The 21,734-nt window shown below is 40.7% G+C and overlaps 1 protein-coding gene across 1 annotated transcript in view; it reads right to left on the minus strand.

The window, feature by feature from the left end:
• The window catches only part of AOAH (acyloxyacyl hydrolase), a 101,015-nt gene that overhangs the window by 60,749 nt on the left and 18,532 nt on the right, over nt 1-21,734 (minus strand). The window contains exons 4-6 of the mRNA XM_063452152.1: nt 11,763-11,829; nt 10,871-10,970; nt 1,864-1,923 (exon numbers count right to left, since the gene is read on the minus strand). Of these exons, the coding sequence (XP_063308222.1) occupies nt 1,864-1,923; nt 10,871-10,970; nt 11,763-11,829 (227 nt within the window). The remainder of the gene's footprint in view (nt 1-1,863; nt 1,924-10,870; nt 10,971-11,762; nt 11,830-21,734) is intronic.

Here is a 21,734-nt window from a genome sequence, read left to right on the forward strand (position 1 = left end):
GAGAGAGAGAGAGTGTGTGTGTGTGTGTGTGTGTGTGTCCAAGTCTTCAGCTCTCACATAAGAATGAGAGTGCATAACAGTGTACATAACAGTCTATTGAAGACTCCTGTGAGGGCTTTTTAATCTGTCTCGTTTGTATCTTCTGATTTTGATAAAATTACTATCCATACTGAAAACCAACAATCGATATGAAAACTCTATTAGAATTCGAACAACTCAGTGTGATAGTGCTGCTTTAAGGAGATATGTTTTGTAAGGTAATGCAATACAAAACTCAACTGTAACAGTTGATAAAGTACTCTCTAATTTGACTTGAAAGGTTACTCGTTTTGACTAGGTGCACGACTATGCCACAGTTTTATGATCTGATAACTCTTCTTTAGCCTTTCATGTGTATATCAAGTCTGTACTAGCGCCCATCAGATCCGAGTGCAAAACAGCAAATGTACACGTAAACCCTATAGGCATGATTGCTCATTCATAAAACTGTTTCCGTTAAAAGCCTTCTTGGCTGCCTGCTCAGTGCCAAAACAATGGCATTCGTACAATTATCCTCGTGTTAATCGATTAATTTACATATTCTAATTCATGAAACGTTTCATTGAACTGGTCTCATGGTTTAAAGGAACACTATAGTCACCTAAATTACTTTAGCTAAATAAAGCAGTTTTAGTGTATAGATCATTCCCCTACAATTTCACTGCTCAATTCACTGTCATTTAGGAGTTAAATCACTTTGTTTCTGTTTATGCAGCCCCAGCCACACCTCCCCTGGCTATGATTGACAGAGCCTGCATGAAAAAAAAACTGGTTTCACTTTCAAACAGATGTAATTTACCTTAAATAATTGTATCTCAATCTCTAAATTGAACTTTAATCACATACAGGAGGCTCTTGCAGGGTCTAGCAAGGTATTAACATAGCAGGGGATAAGAAAATCTCAATTAAACAGAACTTGCAATAAGGAAAGCCTAAATAGGGGCTCTCTTTACAGGAAGTGTTTATGGAAGGCTGTGCAAGTCACATGCAGGGAGGTGTGACTAGGGTTCATAAACAAAGGGATTTAACTCCTAAATGGCAGAGGATTGAGCAGTGAGGCTGCAGGGGCATGTTCTATACACGAAAACTGCTTCATTAAGCTGAAGTTGTTCAGGTGACTATAGTGTCCCTTTAATACAATGCCTCTAGATCCCCTTTATGGTATTAATTTTCCCTAATATCACAGTAGAGCATTATGTATCTTCCCACTTTATCTCTCTCTCTCTCAGAAACCAGACTTCAGTAAAAGAAAATTTAATCCTTTATTTATCTCTCGTAAAAATATCACAATAGAAGGTATCCGGTTAAAATGAGGGGAATGGGACATACTGTTCCTCTTCCTTGTTTTCCCTGGACTGGACTCAGTCTGCCTCTTTTTTACATTTCCTTAATGGGAATGGTCTACTCCGGTTAATTGGTTTTCCAGACGTGGAAACCTTGCACTCAGACGACCTGGGAATTGGGAACTTACATCCTCATGAGGTTAAGTTTGTTTCCATTATTACTGAGCTTTGAACGTTTCAGCATTATCATAATTTGATATGAATGAAGCTATTTCTGTCAAATAAACCACGCTGAGCCTTCTGCTACCTAGATCAAAAATCTTCATTCATTGTGGCCATGCATGGTGACTGCACAAGCTCTCTCATGAAAAGCTATGAGACTTTGTGCAATTACTTTGTATATATTACACATACTTTGTCGTTGTATCTGACAATGTCATGTAAAGCTGTAATACTGTAGTGAATAACGTATCCATGAGAAATATGCTGGTGTTATATAAATGATAATAGCAATAATAAGTAGCACTGCTTGAAAACTTACCATAAAATTAGACTGTTTTACGGTCTTTTCAGCCTGCATAATTGCCTTTCGTATTCCACCCTTAAGAAAAACAGAAAATTAATGTATCGACTGTACACTGAAATACTTTTCAACCAGAATCATTTTTTTATTTTTTTTTTTATCAATTTAGAGTAACACAATTATAGCTCTTGCTATATACAGAAAATATATGACAAAAAATATCAGATATTGACTAAACGCAGATATAAAATGGCTCCGATATGTTGCATAGTATATTTAATGGCAGGCCATAAAGATTCTAGTCCTGGTCTCATTTATTTTGTAATCAGAGCAAGCCCTCTGTCACTTATGTACACCCCTATATATATATATATATATATATATATATATATATATATATATATATATTTATTTTTTTATAAATTATTATCCATACAATAATAGATATTCCAAACACAAAAAACAAGACATAGATATATACAGTAATACAAAATGTAAAGTGCAAAAACAGAAAAAAACATATAGATATATATTCCAACAGACAAGATGATTCCACTGGATTCCAAATCAGTAGTGTTTTAGAAGTTGCTTGATAAAGACCGTTAGGTCGGAACGTTGATCTTTTTTTGCAACTTATAAAGCACTATTTATTTGGAATCCAGTGAGTGCATTCATCTTGTCTATTGGTATATATAATTTCAGCGCTGTTCAGCACCTAGGTATATATTTTTTATTTTGTGAATTTTTGAGGCTGAGTGCCAGACTTACTGCATTATATATATATATATATATATATATATATATATATATATATATACAGTGGGGGAAATAAGTATTTGATCTCCTGCTGATTTTAAATGTTTGCCCACTGACAAATGATCAGTCTATAATTTTAATGGTAGGTATATTCTAACAGTAAGAGACAGAATAACAAAAAACAAATCCAGAAATGTCAAAAAAGTTATAAATTGATTTGCATGTCAATGAGTGAAATGAGATTTCTGGCTCCCAGGTGTCCTTTATTCAGGTGAAGACCTGAGATAAGGAGCACTCTCTTAAAGCTTATCTCAGCTCATTACCTGTATAAAGGACACCTGTCCGCAGAGGCAATCAACCAATCAATCAGATTCCAAACTCTCCACCATGGCCATGACCAAAGAGCTGTCCAAGGATGTCAGGGACAAGATTGCAGACCTACACAAGGCTGGAATGGGTTACAAGACCATCGCCAAGCAGCTTGGTGAGAAAGTGATAACAGCTGGTGCGATTATTCGTAAATGGAAGAAACACAAAATAACTGTCAGTCTCCCTCGGCCCGTCTGAAGTTTGTCAATGAACATCCGAATGATTCAGAGAAGAACTAGGTGAAAGTGTTGTGGTCAGATGAGACCACTCCTCTTTAATGGCTGTGTGAAGTTGCTGGATATTGGCAGGACCTGGAACACAATGTCGTATACGCCAGAGCATCCCAAACATGCTCAATGGGGGAGATGTCCGGTGAGTATGCTGGCCATGCGAGAACTGGGATGTTTTCAGCTTCCAGGAATTGTGTACAGATTCTTGCAACATGGGGCCGTGCATTATCATGCTGCAACATGAGGTGATGTTTGTGGATGAATGGCACAACAATGGGCCTCAGGATCTCATCACAGTATCTGTGCATTCAAAATGCCATCAATAAATGCACTTGTGTTCGTTGTCCATAACATATGCCTGCCCATACCATAACCCACCGCCACCATGGGCCACTAGATCCACAACGTTGACATGAGCAAACCGCTCACCCACACGACACCATACACGCTATCTGCCATCTGCCCTGTACAGTGAAAACCGAGATTTATCCTTGAAGAGAACACCTCTCCAAAGTGCCAGATGCCATCAAATGTGAGCATTTGCCTACTCAAGTCGGTTACGATGGCGAACTGCAGTCAGGTCGAGGACTACAAGCAAGCAGATGAGCTTTCTTGAGACGGTTTCTGACAGTTTGTGCAGAAATTCTTTGGTTATGCAAACCGATTGTTGCAGCAGCTGTCCAGGTGGCTGGTCTCAGATGATCTTGGAGGTGAAGATGCTGGATCTGGAGGTCCTGGGCTGGTGTGGTTACACGTGCGGTTGTGAGGCCGGTTGGATGTACTGCCAAATTTGCTGAAACGCCTTTGGAGACGGCGTATGGTAGAGAAATTAACATTCAATTTACGGGCAACAGCTCTGGTGGACATTCCTGCAGTCAGCGTGCCAATTGCACTCTCTCTCAAAACTTTCGACATCTGTGGCATTGTGCTGTAATAAAACTGCATATTTTATAGTGGCCTTTTATTGTGGCCTGTCTAAGGCACACCTGTGAAATAATCATGCTGTCTAATCAGAATCTTGATATGCCACACCTGAGAGGTGGATGGATTATCTAGGCAAAGGAGAAGTGCTCACTAACACAGATTTAGACAGATTTGTAAATATTTGAGAGAAACAGGCCTTTTGTGTACATAGAAAAAGTCTTAGATCTTTGAGTTCAGCTCATGAAAAATGGTGTGTTGCATTTATAATTTAGTTCAGTATATATATATATATATATATAGCACTGATGACTAACTTTGCCACGCAATAACTCTGTGAAACAAACTTCCCAATAAGCTTAGCCGGCATGATGTTCACAGCCCTATGGGGTGGTTAAGTTAACGTTCTATTACTACATTAGAGAGATAAGACACAACATTCCACCAGTGATGCTTAAATAAACACAATCTACTGTAACTGCATTAACTAATTGTAACTAATAGGCTACACTATAACAACACAATATATTAGCCAAACATATCAGATTACACACTTACACATTTAATTACACACACACACACACACACACACACACACACACACACACACTACACTAAATAAACAGACACACTACTCCTAACTAGCAGCCACAGATCCACACATTACTTCTAACTAGCGGCCACAGACACACACACACACACACACACACACACACACTACCCCTAACAGCCACACACACACTTCTCCTAACTAGCAGCCACAGATATAAACACACATTACCCCTAACTAGCAGCCACACACACACTACTCCTAGCTAGCAGTCACAGCTATACACACACTACCCCTAACTAGCAGCCACACACACATACACTACTCCTAACGAGAATCCACAAATGCACACACACGACCCCTAGCTTGCAGCCACAAATATACATGCATGCATATCTAGCTACACTCTGTTATTTTCTCTCACTTATGCATCACAAGCTACACACTTTCTCTTTTAGCTGCCACTTATTTTATTTCTGAAGACTGAGGGGGAAGATGAGGAGAAGGGATCCTGAACTTTGCAGCAAAGCTTGCTCTCTGGAGGAGGTAGAGAAGCTGTGCACAGACCCCTCCTGCTTCCTCTTGCAGGCTGCAGCCTGACAGTTAGGGTTACCTGCCATCTGATTAAGCTAGTGACGGGGGTTGGAGAGCTTGTTATTAGGGGAGGCTGTGCTGTCCTAGTACAATGTACATGGTTCCAGCAGCTCCACATGGCGGCCCTTAAGCTATGCAAATAAGTGAAAAGTATACCCTTTGCCTCTAGAAAAATACACAATTATTTTATTTTTCTAGAGGCAAAGGGTATACTTTTCACTTATTTGCATATCATTTACTTAATAGGTTGTCAGGTTTCCTATTATATATACCCTCCTCCTTAGGAATTTAAGTAGCGCTCCACTTTTTGCACACTATTGGCCCTTAAGCTATACCTAGTTAGTCTATACAGGAATGAGGTTACAAGGGGGTGTATGCATCAAGGTTTTATATTCACCACACACCAAATTACAGTAAAAAAATAAATAAATAAAATAACAGCCAAGCTATGACTATAGCTGAATTAGAGATTTTTTTTCCAAATCGTGTTTAGTAATAAAAACCTAAGTAATTACTGAACTAGAATTCACGGTTACCCACAGCTAACAGAGCACCATTTTTTGTCCCAATTTGTGACGCAAACTCCTATTATCCTCATGCTCTGAATTGTTGACAATAATAAGGGTAGGCAAGAGAGGCAAGCCAGATGCTGATCTGCTCCTGCTTTTTGTTATTATAAAATATGTCTTCCACTTTCCATCTCAATGTGAGTTTAATTAGATATTTGTTTCTCACCAGCGTCAGTAGATACCTATGAAGATATTGTAAAAGAAAGCATCAAGGAATTATCCCTGTAGGATTCCTCATTTTGGCAGCTTCACAATATATCTCTGGGTGACTGAACAAATAGTTCAAACAGATGAATACATCTGACAGCGCACACACCATCTACTATAAAGAAAACTTTGTACTTTCTAATTCAGGCTTGCTAATTTCTGTGTATATCCTATTCTATTAGCTATTTCTGCATTTACCATCGAGTTTTGCTAACTGAATGTTAGTTGTTCACAATAAACATACCTACACACACACACACACACACACACATACACACGGAAACACACACACTTTTATATTATAATAAAACCAGTCTGTTTTATACTTATGGCCTCACAGATTACATTCTGTCACAAGCCTGTCTCTGGCTCCCGCCTAAAGAGCCACAATCCACTCTCACCTCCAATTCTGCTAGTTTCCCACCTTGTTTGTTTATTGCTCCCCTATAATGCCCTTCCTATTGTATCCTTATACTCCACACCTCTAGACTGTAAGCTAGAGCAAGGTCCACATCTATCTATTGCTTCTGTGTAATTTTCAATTTGTTTAATTGTCTCATTTATTGTTAAATTCCCCCCTTTCTTTATATTGTTAAGCGCTGCGCAATAAGTTGGTGCTATGTAAATACCAATAATATATATATATAAATAGATATATATATAATATAATATATACATATCTACACACACACACCATACACAGAAACACACACACACACACAGAAACACACACACACTTTTACATTATAATATAAAAGTGTGTGTGATGTGTGTGCAGGCATGTATATTGTAAAAATACGTTATTAATGCAATCACAGGGCTTTACATACTTTAAACATTTTAAACTTGTGATCTAGATGTGAGACAATAGGGACCTGTCCCCAAAGGGCTGGCCAGCTGGTCTGTCAGTTAGCCTGGTATGAATTCACACCAGGCAACATACCTCTAGTACGATCACTGGCATGCCCCCACAAGCCTGCAAAACTGCCCTCATTTTATAATTCTCAATGTTGGTAGGTATCCATCGCTGTCCAAATACATGACATAGACAGCAGTAACACAGTATAGACTAAACCAGGCCAATGTTTAAATTTAGAGGAATATCATTTACCAAATCAAGCCTCTAAAAAATACCGCTTTCAGTAATTGTCTTGTGTGCCTAAAAGAAAATCTAGGGTCAGATACTAAATTGCTGCAATTTTTTTTTTCTTTGACCTATTTAACCTCTGACCTGATCTAGTCCTTGTTTTTACCTAATTTTTAATCTCTACAAATTTTGTTCTGTGCATATTAGATAACAGTTCAGACATCAGTCTGATGGATTAGCTGGTCGATGTTTAACTGAGACGTAATACATTTAGTGGTTTAACAAAGTGGCTGAATACAGAGGGGTCACGCTCTGCTCCTTTCAGACTTAGATAACTTTGTAAACAGTATTAGAAAAACAACATCCCACCAAGGTGATGTGTATTAATTAAACCTGTATTTATATTACAAATGGGTCCCTTATATAGATTTTCCTGCTTTACTGCATGATGATAAATCTTCAGAAACACCACTTACGGTAACTTCTTTTGTATTGATTACTGTACTGTGTATAACTACTATAAATATTCAATAAGTAAATGCCCCCCTATCTGTAATAGTGGGACTCAAGAGGCCTCTGATGTATGGCATTAATGTGCATAAACCACTTGATAAACAGAATCTAAACTCAGCAATATGATCCAAACTCACATGTAAGCTTCTTATGCAGTTCTACATTTGTTTATTATAATTACCGGTATTTATTTTATTTGTGCAAAGATATGACAATCAGGCTTGCCATGCCACAACAGCTAGGGCAAACATTCCAAGACATGGAAAGACAGTTGTATGGCACGTAATAATACTGCACATTTCTATGAAATAAAACATTGTAGAACAAGAGAAATAAGCTAAGCCTACACTTGCTAAAGTGAGTGATGTATTAGCAGAGTATGCAGACATGTCCCAACATTAGACATAACTAACCATAACATAAACATAGCTTGAGTGTAGGCATGAGATGAATATACAGAATTATATATGTGCAAGATTTCACTCGCATCTAGGTTATAGGCTGAAATTAATATATTCTCAGTGTGTATCCAGGTGTGTTCTGATCAATATCATGAGAAAAAATACAAGTTACAAACAAAACAAAACACTGAGACACAAAGAGCGTGCTAGACATGTTAGGCAATGAGATGTATCATACAAAATATACTTAAACATGCTATAAAGCAGATAACTGCAAGAAATAGATTCCCCGGGAAACATATAGTGAGTGAATAGATCACAGTAGTAGAAGGAAACAACTGAAAGATAGCAGGCATGATGTATTGTGAAAACAGCGTTTTAACATCCCAGCTGTGAAAGACACTGATATGCCACCTAACCGATGCCCGTACTTGCAGCACAAGTCCTCCGAAAGTCCGTTACGATCGCGGTTGCAGAACTGTGGTCTTGCGCTCCCGGCAGCATAAGGTAAAGACCTTCCGTTCAGGCTGGTTGTGCTGGAGGTAAGGGAGCTTATCCCCTTGCTGGTGAGGCGAGTGGTAGTGGGAACACGGCGTTGGATGAAGTAGAGCCATTCGCCACTGCGGCTTCTTGCGCCGTCTCCTGTGCAGCGCCTCTCGGGAAACACGTGGGAGATGCTTATGCCTGTGGTAGCGAGCAGCAGGATGGCTCCGAGAAGCCACAGGTTGGTCAACAGGAGCAGTGATAGGTGCCCTTTCATGGAGCTTTGCCCAGAATAAGGTACAGGTGCGGTTGAACGCCATAAATAGCAGTTCCACACGTGTTGGTCCCAGCGGGGCGGCCATGTTGCACTGCTGTGTAGCAGGGGAGGTGAGTGTGTCAGATCTGTGTGTAATACGCTCCCAGAACCTCCAGCAAATTTGATCAAATCTTGTGTTAAAGTGTTCTCTCCACTCCTGGCCCACTCAGCATGGTTAGGGTTTGTGCATGGCGGCCATCTTGGTCGCACCTCGCGGCTTCAAAGGCTGCAGGATTATCTTGCACAGCGGGATAAATTTTGCCCAGTGGGGAGTGGGATATCCGCTGCCGGTCCAAAGAGGGAGGTAACGGGGCTCCTGGAAGCTGCCACAAGGCTTGTACACTGCGTCGGGAGATTGTCAGCCTCTCGCCTCTGCCGCACCAGCCTCAAAGATAACAGACATGAATGTTGGTAAAAACATTCAGCCCCAATATATAGTAAAAACCAAAGGAAAAAAAAAGTTACCTGTGCTCTCTCCTTAATCCATATGTATATTTAGACAAATGGAGGTCATTTAGTTGCTCCAATGGCCATTGGAGGGAATGCCCGTCTGCCAACGTCAAGGCAGACCCCCCTAAGCAGGTCCTAACACTGACCCTTCAGCCTGCTTCCTTGAGCTTCTGGCAAAGATATCTCTAATGAGACAGAGAGGAGTATTTTTTATATACAACCCTATATACTTATTAACCCTTAATAGGGAACACATGGGATGGGCGGCAGCATTGTAACAAGGTTGTGTGATACAAAGTAAATACAAATACAAAAAGAGAAGTCCTGCGCTCACTCCCATCACTACTGGGCTAGCAGCAATGACTACAGTACACATCAGCCCCAATATATAGTAAAAACCAAAGAAAAGAAAAAGTTACCTGCCCTCTCCTTAATCTCTATGTATATTTAGACAAATGGAGGTCATTTAGTTGCTCCAATGGCCATTGGAGGGAATGCCCGCCTGCCAACATCAAGGCAGACCCCCCTAAGTGGATCCTAACACTGACCCTTCAGCCTGCTTCCTTGAGCTTCTGGCAAAGATATCTCTAATGAGACAGAGAGGGGTATTTTTTATATACACCCCTATATACTTATTAACCCTTAATAGGGAACACATGGGATGGGCGGCAGCATTGTAACCAGGCTGTGTGATACAAAGTAAATACAAATACAAAAAGAGAAGTCCTGCGCTCACTCCCATCACTACTGGGCCGGCAGCAATGACTACAGTACACATCAGCCCCAATATATAGTAAAAACCAAAGAAAAGAAAAAGTTACCTGCGCTCTCCTTAATCCCTATGTATGTTGGAGCAACTAAATGACCTCCATTTGTCTAAATATACATAGGGATTAAGGAGAGCGCAGGTAACTTTTTCTTTTCTATGAATGCTGGTAAGCAGAGTATTCTGGGCCAGATTTATCAAACTGCACTCTTTTAAATAACAGCTTGTGTGTATTTCGGGACCTCTGGTGTCAGAATGTCAGTTTTAGTCACTTGTTTAGAGCGCAATGTGCCAGGAGCTAGTGGAAAGCACGTCTGGCCATCTTGGATGTCAGGCTCCACCCCCCAAAGTTCTACATTTATGACAACCCATAGTTACAAATTTCTCTGGTATTTTCTTCCCCAAATAGCATAATCCCTTCTTCTACTGTCATGGCCCCATATTGCAATATTGCCCTGTTTTTATGTGGTCTTTCTATTTTACTGTTGTAAGTACGGGATATTTTTGATGCAAAAATTATGTTATTCTTTGCTGTCCACATATTATTTAGTATGTTATTGTGTTCTATATAAAACATAATACTCACATGGTACACACTTTGATATATATATTATTATTTGTAGGTTAACTATAACATGTGGTTGCCTGAATTATCCCTTTAATGCTACTGTTCCATATAGCGGTTGACCTAAACACAGATAATGACTTGAGATGTCTGTTGTATTGTGGTGGGGAATTCCAAGTTATGTAGAAGAAAAACACAGATCAGCTGGTCATGTGCTTCTAGTTATGCGAATCAGAAAAATCTGTTACCTTTGGCTGTTGATAGATATGACAAACTGGTTGGTCCGGATCATTTTTGCATAGTTTCATTGCATGGCAAACAACATCCCCGTTCCATTTATGATTTAGCCTGTAAGCAAAAGTATGAGATAATACACATCCGACTTCCTCGTTTTAGAACAGAATGTAATCATTTGTTTCACACGCAATTCTAACACAAGACTGAGACTGAGAAACCATCATGAAAAAACAAATTATTACAAATTAGCTTTCTGTATTTATTTATTATTCTCTACTTTGTAAACTAATCATATGCCATTAAAATTGCTTCAACAATGATAGAAAAAATAAAAAAAAATACAGCAAATGTATTGCAAGATTGATGCTTAGTTAAATCAGAGCTTTTCTTTCTACATAGGATAACTGCCTATACGCAATCACAACATTCATGGACATTATAGTAATTTTTTGTAAATATAACAATAAATATTGACCTGAAACATTTGGTAGGTCTTAACTTGGAAGGGGAATGGGCATAGCTTTAACATAGACAACCTGCCCACCTCTAATGGTGGCATGTCACCCTAGTAATAATGGGCCGCAGGATGGCAGAATTCCTTAGAGCAGCCAAATGGAGCTGCCCATATGCCAAGCACTTCTGATAGCTGGTGTTTGGATTGAAATGCCCTGAATATGCACAAAAGTGAAACTCATGGACTCGCACTTTACTTCCTCTCAGCGCTCCCAACACCAAGTGATAGAGCAGGTCTACTGGGTGATCGGGAGGACTGAGGCAAAATCGTGTGTCACATAGAATGACTGCGTGGCTTGGTGGTGTGTTTCCCTACACTGAGAGAGATTACCTTGAGTGTCAGTAACAGAAAATAACTGACTTTAACTATAGTTAAGCAGTAAGACTTACAACTTGATTATCTCTGGTCCATAGATTTCAATTAACACAGTGCAGAGGCCACTTACATTTGGGTTTTCTGCAAAACAAAACAAGTGTCATGAATGTAATATCAAATGACAACAATTGGTCAATATATATTTTAGGTATTCACAAGTTTAACTCAGGAATAATTTATGTACTAGAATGTCCTAGTGCTACTCTTAAAAGGTTGTGGTTATAGATGTATATCTACTTACAGTACAGTGTATAAAGGCTCAATATATGTAGGTTAAGATTGGAGAACATGTAAGAATAATAGGTTCTCCTCACTTTCTGTACACTTTGGAACTGAAATCTGTAACAGTAGATTGTATTTAGGGATCTCATCGATAAGACCTGATTACCTATATTATTTTTATTTTCTTTATTCCAAAATATATAGAATACAGACAAAAGGGAAACAGTTACAGTGTGAAAACCAGCATGGAACCCCTGCATCCAAATGATTTGATCAAACCAGAGCAAGGTGGACCTCACAACTATAGAACCCTAGAGAGAAAATGCAGCATCCAACACTGAGTAGATATAAGAAAATAAATCAGGGAAAAACAGATCGGTACTGGATGGGGGACACATAAGGGAAGACCTAGAGTTTTTGAAGGACCAGAAGTGCACCATATTTAGAACTATTTAGGGAGCAGCATATGATATAACCCCATAAGCAGTGTGGTAGGTATGGTTTCCAAATATGGGTAACATTTCCAGATCTATTTTAAAGAGAGGCTGTAAGCACCATACTTCAAATATTCCCAATTTTGGAAAGGCGTTGAACAATAAGAGCCATGCTTCCCATTGTTGGGAGATTTGTTCTCCACTGCATACTCTTGTGTGACTTTAAACTGTATATATTTACTTAGACCACTAGTTGAATAATTTATGCTTATTGATTTCCTTTCGTGTAGGAGCAACTGTGAATTCTAAAGGTGGAGAAAGTAATTTGGTCTCTGTTGTGTTTGCTCAATTTTAGAACTTCACACACTCTATTCAAAAATTCTACTCTGTGGTTTTTGAGTTATAAGGACTCTGTAATTCCCTTATAATCAACAGGAGCTGTGGATTTCCCAGTCAACCTACAAGAATCAGAGAATACAGGCTGGAGAAGCAATCCGATACATCCTGGGATATTTATTGCTTATTTAAGAAAGCAGTTATGGTTTTTAATACCCTCCTTATCTTTAACCCCGTAAGGACCAAACTTCTGGAATAAAAGGGAATCATGACATGTCACACGTGTCATGTGTCCTTAAGGGGTTAAATACTGCCTTAAAAGAGTTTCACAATTTGGAATTCATGCTTTTCATATTATCTTTGCTTAGCTTCTGAAAGTTTAGAAAGACTTTCACCATGAGATTTCTTTATTCTTAACCTTGATATACTATGCTTATTCATTGACGGTGATATTCCTTCTTCGTCTTTGAAGGTGTGAAAACGTATTATATGTGTGTAACATAGAAACACAGAATGTGACGGCAGATAAGAACCATTCGGCCCATCTAGTCTGCACAGTTTTCTAAATACTTTCATTAGTCCCTAGCCTTATATTACAGTTAGGATAGCCTTATGCCTATCCCACGCATGCTTAAACTCCTTTACTGTGTTAACCTCTACCACTTCAGCTGGAAGGCTATTCCATGCATCCACTACCCTCTCAGTAATGTAATACTTCCTGATATTATTTTGAAACCTTTGTCCCTCTAATTTAAGACTATGTCCTCTTGTTGTGGTAGTTTTTCTTCTTTTAAATATAGTCTCCTCCTTTACTGTGTTGATTCCCTTTATGTATTTAAATGTTTCTATCATATCCCCCCTGTCTCATCTTTCCTTCAAGCTATACATGTTAAGATCCTTTAACCCCTTAAGGACACACGACATGTGTGACATGTCATGATTCCCTTTTATTCCAGAAGTTTGCCTTTCCTGTAAGGGCAGAAAAGATTGAAACCAAATGTAAAAGTATTAATACGATACTAACTGAGAGACCTCATAGAAGCAGCCTCATTGTGTGGTGCTATTGACAAAAAAGAAAGGAGCTTTTTTCTTTCAGCACAAGGGGAGATTCCCATTTTTTACTACCTGCCTAAGGTGCATAAGTCCCTCAGCAACCCCCCTGGCCGCCCTATAATATCGGGTATAAATTCATTAATCTCACCTATCTCCAAATGGGTTGATTTCCATCTACAAAGATATGTTCCCCATCTGCCATCCTTTGTGAAAGACACAGGACATGTGTTGTCCCTGGTTAAGGAGATCGAATGGTCTGAACAATTTTGTTGGCTAACGATAGACGTAGAAGCCCTCTATTCAAACATTGACCACACTTTGGGCCTAAAAGCCCTTTCCCTGTATTTAGGAGCAGATCCACTCCTTCCAGAGAAACAATCAAAATTCATTATTAGTTTCACTGAATTTATGTTGAAACATAATTATTTTGAATTTAATGGAAAATTCTTTATACAGAAGAAGGGAACTGCGATGGGGGCGAGTTTCGCTCCTTCCTACGCAAACTTGTTTATGGGCCATTGGGAACAAGAAATGATCCTTGCGGAACCACACTGGATGGAGCGGCTCGCCCTGTATCGAAGATTTATCGATGACATCCTAATTGTCTGGAGGGGGGATTGGAAAGATATTGACAACTTTATGACCTACATCAACAACAATAGATGGGGTCTTTCTTTCACGCATAAGAAACACAGGTCCACTATTGATTTTCTAGACCTAACTCTTACAGGCCTTGGGAACAGAATCATCACCAAAACTTTCCAAAAGAGTGTGGATGTAAACGGTTATTTACACGCCAATAGCTGTCATCACCCCACATGGATTCATAACATCCCTCTGGGACAATTCATCAGAATCAAACGGAACTGTTCGTTTCTGTCTGATTATGAAAGAGAATCCTTTGTTTTATGTCAACGTTTCGTTGAAAAGTCCTATCCATCGCACAAAATACTGAATGCTTATTTGAAAGGGCTTAATTACGGTGATACCCCCACCCTTGTTATGGATCTTCCCAGCTCTAGACAATCCCTCGTAAGTACATATCACGAGCAAAAATCACACACAGATGAGCATTATATGATTCTCCAACTTCTGGACAATGTTCAAGTCCCGAAATGTAAGGCAGCTAAGTTTAACATCAGCACCAAGGAAGTGGGTATGGGTACTACACCTATCTTTACAACTTCCTTTAGTAAAGCATATGATGACATCATCGAGATCTTTCATAAGTACTGGCCCATTTTGAGGAAAGATCCTTGGCTATCTTTTTGCATTTCGGATTCACCAAGAGTTACGTTCAGGAAGGCACCTAGCTTGAAGAACATCTTAGCACCTTCCAAATTGCCATGCCACAAAGAGAGGAAAACGACACTGACACAAAAAAAGGGCTTCACAAGTAAACGTTGTGGCCACACTAAATGTTTGACATGTGGCTACATCTGGCATTCTACTCCAAGTTTCAGCCCCTTTAACAGCTCTGAATATTTTTTTGTTCAATCGGATATCAGCTGTAACACCTCCTTTGTGGTATACTTGTTAATTTGTCCCTGTGATCGGCAGTATGTGGGCCAAACAATAAGACCCTTGAAATGCAGGTTCCGTGAACACAGAACGGCTATAATTCGTAACAACTGCAAATCTTCAGTAGCTCGACACTTTTCTACTTTTCACGATAAAAATCCTTCGGGCATTAGGTTATTGGGCCTAACACATATTCCCCCATCCCAAGATTTGGCTAAAAGGAAAAGGGAACTTATCAAATGCGAATCCATGTGGATTTTTAGGTTGAATACCATGACACCCAACGGCCTGAATGAGGAGTTAGATTTGTTTTAAGGGCTCTATTATTAGTTTTTCTTTGTTTATTCACATTTATATACCTTTATGTTGGTTCTGTGATTTTGGGCTTTGATTAGATGGTTTTGTGCAAATATCATGGGGTATGTACCATAAGCACTTGCGATTACAGATCGCGCTCTAAACCCCTATACATAACGAATGTTTGCCCCTATATATAACTAATATGGGTTCCATATTATAGTCATTTATTGCTGTAATGTTTGGCCCCCCCCCCCCTTTTTTTGAAAAGGTAGTAACATCTTTTAGGGGCTTATACCTTCCTTCTGTGTCTTCTATGAAGAGTCAGATTTATATTAAGGTTTTTACCATCTGGTTCGTTTATTTATTTGTTTACACTTGCATATTTCCATGTCGGTGTATTTAAGGCTCGAACTGTGGCTGTTTCTGCATCTTGAGAAAGTCCCGTGGGCGGGACGAAACGCGTCGATGAGCCACAGCTGCTAGCTTGATACCTCGATCAGCTGTTACAGGAAGAGGTCGGGTGCAGGAATCCCCGTGAGTATCTACTTGAGGCGTGTTCTGCTGCCGGCCGGTCTCCACACACCGCGGTCTTTTTTGAAGGCACCGACCGTGGTGCAACGCGTCCCCTGTTGGAGTGCCTTCTCTATTCACCACGGTCTTTTTAGAAGACACCGACCGCGGTCCAGCACTACACTCCTCACACGTCGGACTTCGTCCTGCTCCCGAGCATTCCTCTGGTTTATACCTCGGTGGGGGCCCCCACCGAGGTTAGGTACTTTTATTGAATTTTCTCATTTATATTTTTGCTTCATTTTTATATAATTGTGTGTTTTTTTTTTATATATCTAGATAGCTTTATTATGTCATTTGTCTAATATTATATTAACTTTATCAATTATAGATCTATTGAGCTATCTTTTTATTTATCATTGAATAATAAATACATTTATATTTGTATAAATTTTGATTATCCTTATAGTTTATTTAGGAGCGCACATGCATTCTATATCGTGAGCTTACACTCATATTTAGTCGCTTGTATATGTATGTTGCTGCCCATTTTTATTTTTTGATATTAACTACACCGTGTTCTTTGATCTGTTACTTTCCTTAATACGATACTATAAAATATGAAAATACAAACCATTAATTTTTTGATAATTATTTTTAGCACAAGTTCCTTATTTTGCAATAGTCATCCTTTACACTGCTGTCTATTTCAGCTTGCAGACATTTATATTTTTTTACTAGTAGTGAACAATAGACTCCAAACTACTACACAATAATTTACAGATTAATGGCTATAGTTTTAAATGAATTTTCACATGATATTAACAGAATGTTAACATATAATTTTATAACATGACAGGAGGCTTCGTATTTGCTTAAGTCTCTCTTTACTAGAACTCCACAGCAGCACAGAAAAAACAACCAATCAGAAAAAAAGTTAGGTACTATAAAACTCCCCTCCTCATGCATCATTCCCTCTTTCTTTGCTGCTCTGCAGTCAGTACAGGTCAGAGTACCACTGCCTCCTGCTTATAGTGGGTGGCTTTGGGTTTTTATTGCTTATATTCAGTCTTTTAGCCTTATAAATGCAGTATTGTTGTAATCCTTAGGGGATTTTATTCTTATATGCAGTATGTTATATCCTTGTGGGATTCTATTCTTATTATGCAGTATGTTCTATCCATGTGGGATTGTATTCAGGTAAATGCAATATTTTTTATCCTTATGGCATTCTATGTTTATAATGCAGTATGTTTTATCCTTATGGCATTTTATTTTATTATGCAGTATGTTTTATCCTTCTGGCATTTTATTTTTATATACAGTAGGTTTTTATCCTTATGGCATTTTATTTTTATATACAGTAGGTTTTATCCTTATGGCATTTTATTTTTATATACAGTAGGTTTTATCCTTATGGCATTTTATTTTTATAATGCAGTATGTTTTATCCTTATGGCATTTTATTTTTATATACAGTGTTTTATCCTTGTGGCATTTTATTTTTTATATACAGTAGGTTTTATCCTTATGGCATTTTATCTTTATAATGCAGTATGTTTTATCCTTATGGCATTTTATTTTTATATACAGTGTTTTATCCTTGTGGCATTTTATTTTTTTTATAATGCAGTGTGTTTTGTGCTTATGGGATTTTTTCCTGTAAATGCAGTAGGTTATAGGCCTTGTGGCATTTTATTTTTTATAATGCAGTGTGTTTTGTGCTTATGGGATTTTTTCCTGTAAATGCAGTAGGTTATAGGCTTTGTGGCATTTTATTTTTTATAATGCAGTGTGTTTTGTGCTTATGGGATTTTTTCCTGTAAATGCAGTAGGTTATAGGCCTTGTGGCATTTTATTTTTTATAATGCAGTGTGTTTTGTGCTTATGTTTTTTTTTCCTGTAAATGCAGTAGGTTATAGGCCTTGTGGCATTTTATTTTTATAATACAGTGTGTTTTGTGCTTATGGGATTTTTTTCCTGTAAATGCAGTAGGTTATAGGCCTTGTGGCATTTTATTTTTTATAATGCAGTGTGTTTTGTGCTTATGGGATTTTTTTCCTGTAAATGCAGTAGGTTATAGGCCTTGTGGGATTTTTATTCGGTGTCTGTTCTTCGGATCATCGCTGCTTCTACCTCCAAAGCATTTGCCTCCTCTGTCCCCCGAGATCTGGGACCGCGGAGTTAATCTCCGCCAGCCCAGTGTGTTTTTTTCCAGCTGCCGGTATGCTCGCGAGTGAGCACGACCACCCGGCGGTCGGATCTTCTTTCCCACGTGGCTGCTTCGCTGCAGCCGTCCCCCCCCTCCCCGTGGGTCCCGTGTGTTTTACCCGGTCGCAGGGGTACTCGCGAGTGAGCACGAGTACCCGGCAACCGGATCTTCTTTCCCACATGGCTGCTTCGCGACAGCCGTCTCCGCTGCGGACCACGTGGGTCCTGTGTGTTCTACGCGGTCGCAGGGGTACTCACGAGTGAGCGCGAGTACCCGGTGGTCGGATCGTTTCCTCCACGTAGAGGCTTCACTGCGGCCGCCTCCGCCCGCGGACCGCGTGTGTGCAGGGGGTGTGCCCACGCGCAGCTCCTTCCCCGCCAGTACCGTTCTTGGCGGAGGTCTGTGGAGGGGCTTTCTCCTCCCCCATCTATAGGCAGGGTGTATTCAGACCCCAACCTAATTCGCTGGCAGTCTGGGAGGACCACCTCCCACCCTGCTCAGGGTGCATATCCATATAGAGACATATAGCAATTATGTGATCAAACATATATATTATATATTTTTACTTCTATATTTCTTCAAGGGCTGGAGATCAGCCTGTAGGCAATACACCCTGTACTTCTGAGTTTTCCTGCAACAGGATATCCTTATTTTTGGCCACAAGCATTAAGGTCTTACAGTTTCCTGTATATCTGTAGACACATTACCTCTGCCTAGGGGGGTTTGCATATTGGAGTTATTTCACCCTAGGTTCCCTGGTTTTCATTACACATATAGGGGCTCTACACAGATTGACCCCCTGCTATTGTCGGAATACAACACCGGGGTATGCCCTGCTATGTCTGTGCCCCATTGATTGGCCTGCTATGTCTGTGCCCATAAGAACGGCCTGCTATGTCTGTGCCCATAAGATTGGCCTGCTGTGTCTGTGCCCATAAGATTGGCCTGCTGTGTCTGTGCCCATAAGATTGGCCTGCTGTGTCTGTGCCCATAAGATTGGCCTGCTGTGTCTGTGCCCATAAGATTGGCCTGCTGTGTCTGTGCCCATAAGATTGGCCTGCTATGTCTGTGCCCATAAGATTGGCCTGCTATGTCTGTGCCCATAACATTGGCCTGCTATGTCTGTGCCCATAAAATTGGCCTGCTATGTCTGTGCCCATAAGATTGGCCTGCTATGTCTGTGCCCATAAGATTGGCCTGCTAGGTCTGGCCCATAAGATTGGCCTGCAATACCTGTGCCCAATAAAATGGCCTGCTATGTCTGTGCCCCATTGGATAGCCTGCTATGTCGGTGCCTACTTGGATGGCCGGCTATGCCTGTGACTATTTGCTTGGCTAACCTTTCTGTGTCCATTCGTTTGACCTGCTGAGACTATGCCCAAAGGACGGGCCTACGCTATTGGTACCGAACCCCTTTTGGCCGCAGGCCTGGGGTAATATCACTGAGGAAAACCCAGTGCACACCAGTGACATGGAGATAGGCAGGTGTCCGGGCAAACACCATTGCCATAGTGTTCGAGAGGACACCAGTATACGGCCATCTGAATATGGCGGGAAGGGTGAAGGCCCTAAACCTCATGCCTGAAGGGCAAAGTTTCTTATGAAGACCCCGGACACATCCACGGTTTACACCAAACCGGCGACTGCACGTCTCCAAGGAGAACTTCGCACCGGCAGGGACCGGTATTCAGACTCCTTCAGGAGAAAGCTGTGTTTTTCCCTTGTCTTTACCATCTACTCTGTATATGCCTCCCGGAGTCCCTATAGGTTCGGTAGTTTTTTCCTGCGTTAGGTTAGCTCCTGGCCCTGTCCAGTGGGATTTACTTTTCTTACCTTCCGGCCTGCTGTTTACATTCTATCCGAGATAGAATGGGTGTATTTTCTCTTATCTTCGTTTATTGTTGCTTTTTTTTTTTTCTTTTCATGACTTCCTTTTCCTATTCGCTCGGGTCGTCGTGAGGCCTGACTTGGTCTCCTCCGACCTCCCGGGCACTCGTGGATTGCGGAGAACGTCTCCAGCTTTCCTCGGACTACCAACAGCCTACCAGGACCCCGCGCGCGCGCGCACGGGATCCGGATAGTCGGTTGATAGTTTTCCATTCCTTGTTTCCCAGATTGCCCTCAGCCTTATGCTGACATTTGTAATTGGTGCGCCCTACGGTTTTGGTCACCCTGAATCTCTAGGGACTCTAGTTTGCACCACAGGAGGGTGCGGCCCTCCATCACCTCGATCCGAGTATATTTATTTTCAGGAGCAGTGGGCGAATCCTCTCATACGGAACCGGATACTGATTTGTTATTAGAGGGCGCAGTCCCTCACTCGTCATCAACCAGATACTGGGCTGGATACAAAGTACAAGTTGGGTGGACCCATTCTCATAGAGAGAACCGGTCTCGGATGTAGACTCTGCTGTTGGTTACTAATGGGTGCGGCCCGCTCAGGCTAGCACCCGGACGCTCTCACGGTATGCGATCACAGTAGTAGAGAGCGCGGCTCTTTCATGCACTCGACGCTCTACAGTACCGGCCATTTGTTCATCACACAGGCTTGTGCCTGTGCAAGACATTGATGACTACATAGAGGGGCGTCCCTCCGGAATTCAATTAGAGCTGCCATCCACGCTACTGGCTTCGTCCTAGAGGACTGCCTGGTCATGCAAGTATTACATGTTTGGACTAGATCCCTCTATTCTATCTCCCGTGATGGATCTACTGGATCCGGGCTGCTGTAAAACACGCGAGAAATACTCAGAGGTATAACGGGGGGAGTCTCCCATTTATTACACACACTCCTGGAGATGGTACACTAACGGATGGTCCTCCGGTATTTTGAGAGTGCAGGTTTTTGGCATATTCGGCGACATATAATACAGAGTTTGCTTTCTGTTTTAGATATCCAGACCATTACTAGCAAACTGAGCAGAAAGTTTCCCCCATGTCAAGATGTCGGGAGATACGGAGACCTTCATGGAGCAAACAGGCACCGCCTTGCTCGGGTAACAACATTAAGGAAGGACTATTGCCCGGTCTGAAGGTAAAACCGTACGTATGGGTCATATGGTAAATCAGGAATCCTCGTTTGTCTTGACTTCTCCGGTCTTTACGATCTTGGGATAAAATCGAAGCGCATACCTGGTGAACATGGTTCGGAGATGGAGGACCCTTCGTCTATACTCTATTCTATACCCCTCACGGGAGCCGTCTGTTTTTGGATTCGCGCTACCCCCTTTTTTTCAACTACCGTCGAGGGGATCTATGAGACTTTACGGAGGTACCTGGTGTACCCCGACTCCTACAGACATCTTTCACTCTTTGACGAGGGCATTGCTGGATGGAAATCTGCGTTCCGGTTGGCTTTTCCCTTCCTTTGAAGGTTTCCAGGATTCGCTATTCCCAGT

The sequence above is a fragment of the Pelobates fuscus genome, chromosome 4 (assembly GCF_036172605.1).
Source record: "Pelobates fuscus isolate aPelFus1 chromosome 4, aPelFus1.pri, whole genome shotgun sequence".
Taxonomy (NCBI): Eukaryota; Metazoa; Chordata; class Amphibia; order Anura; family Pelobatidae; genus Pelobates; species Pelobates fuscus.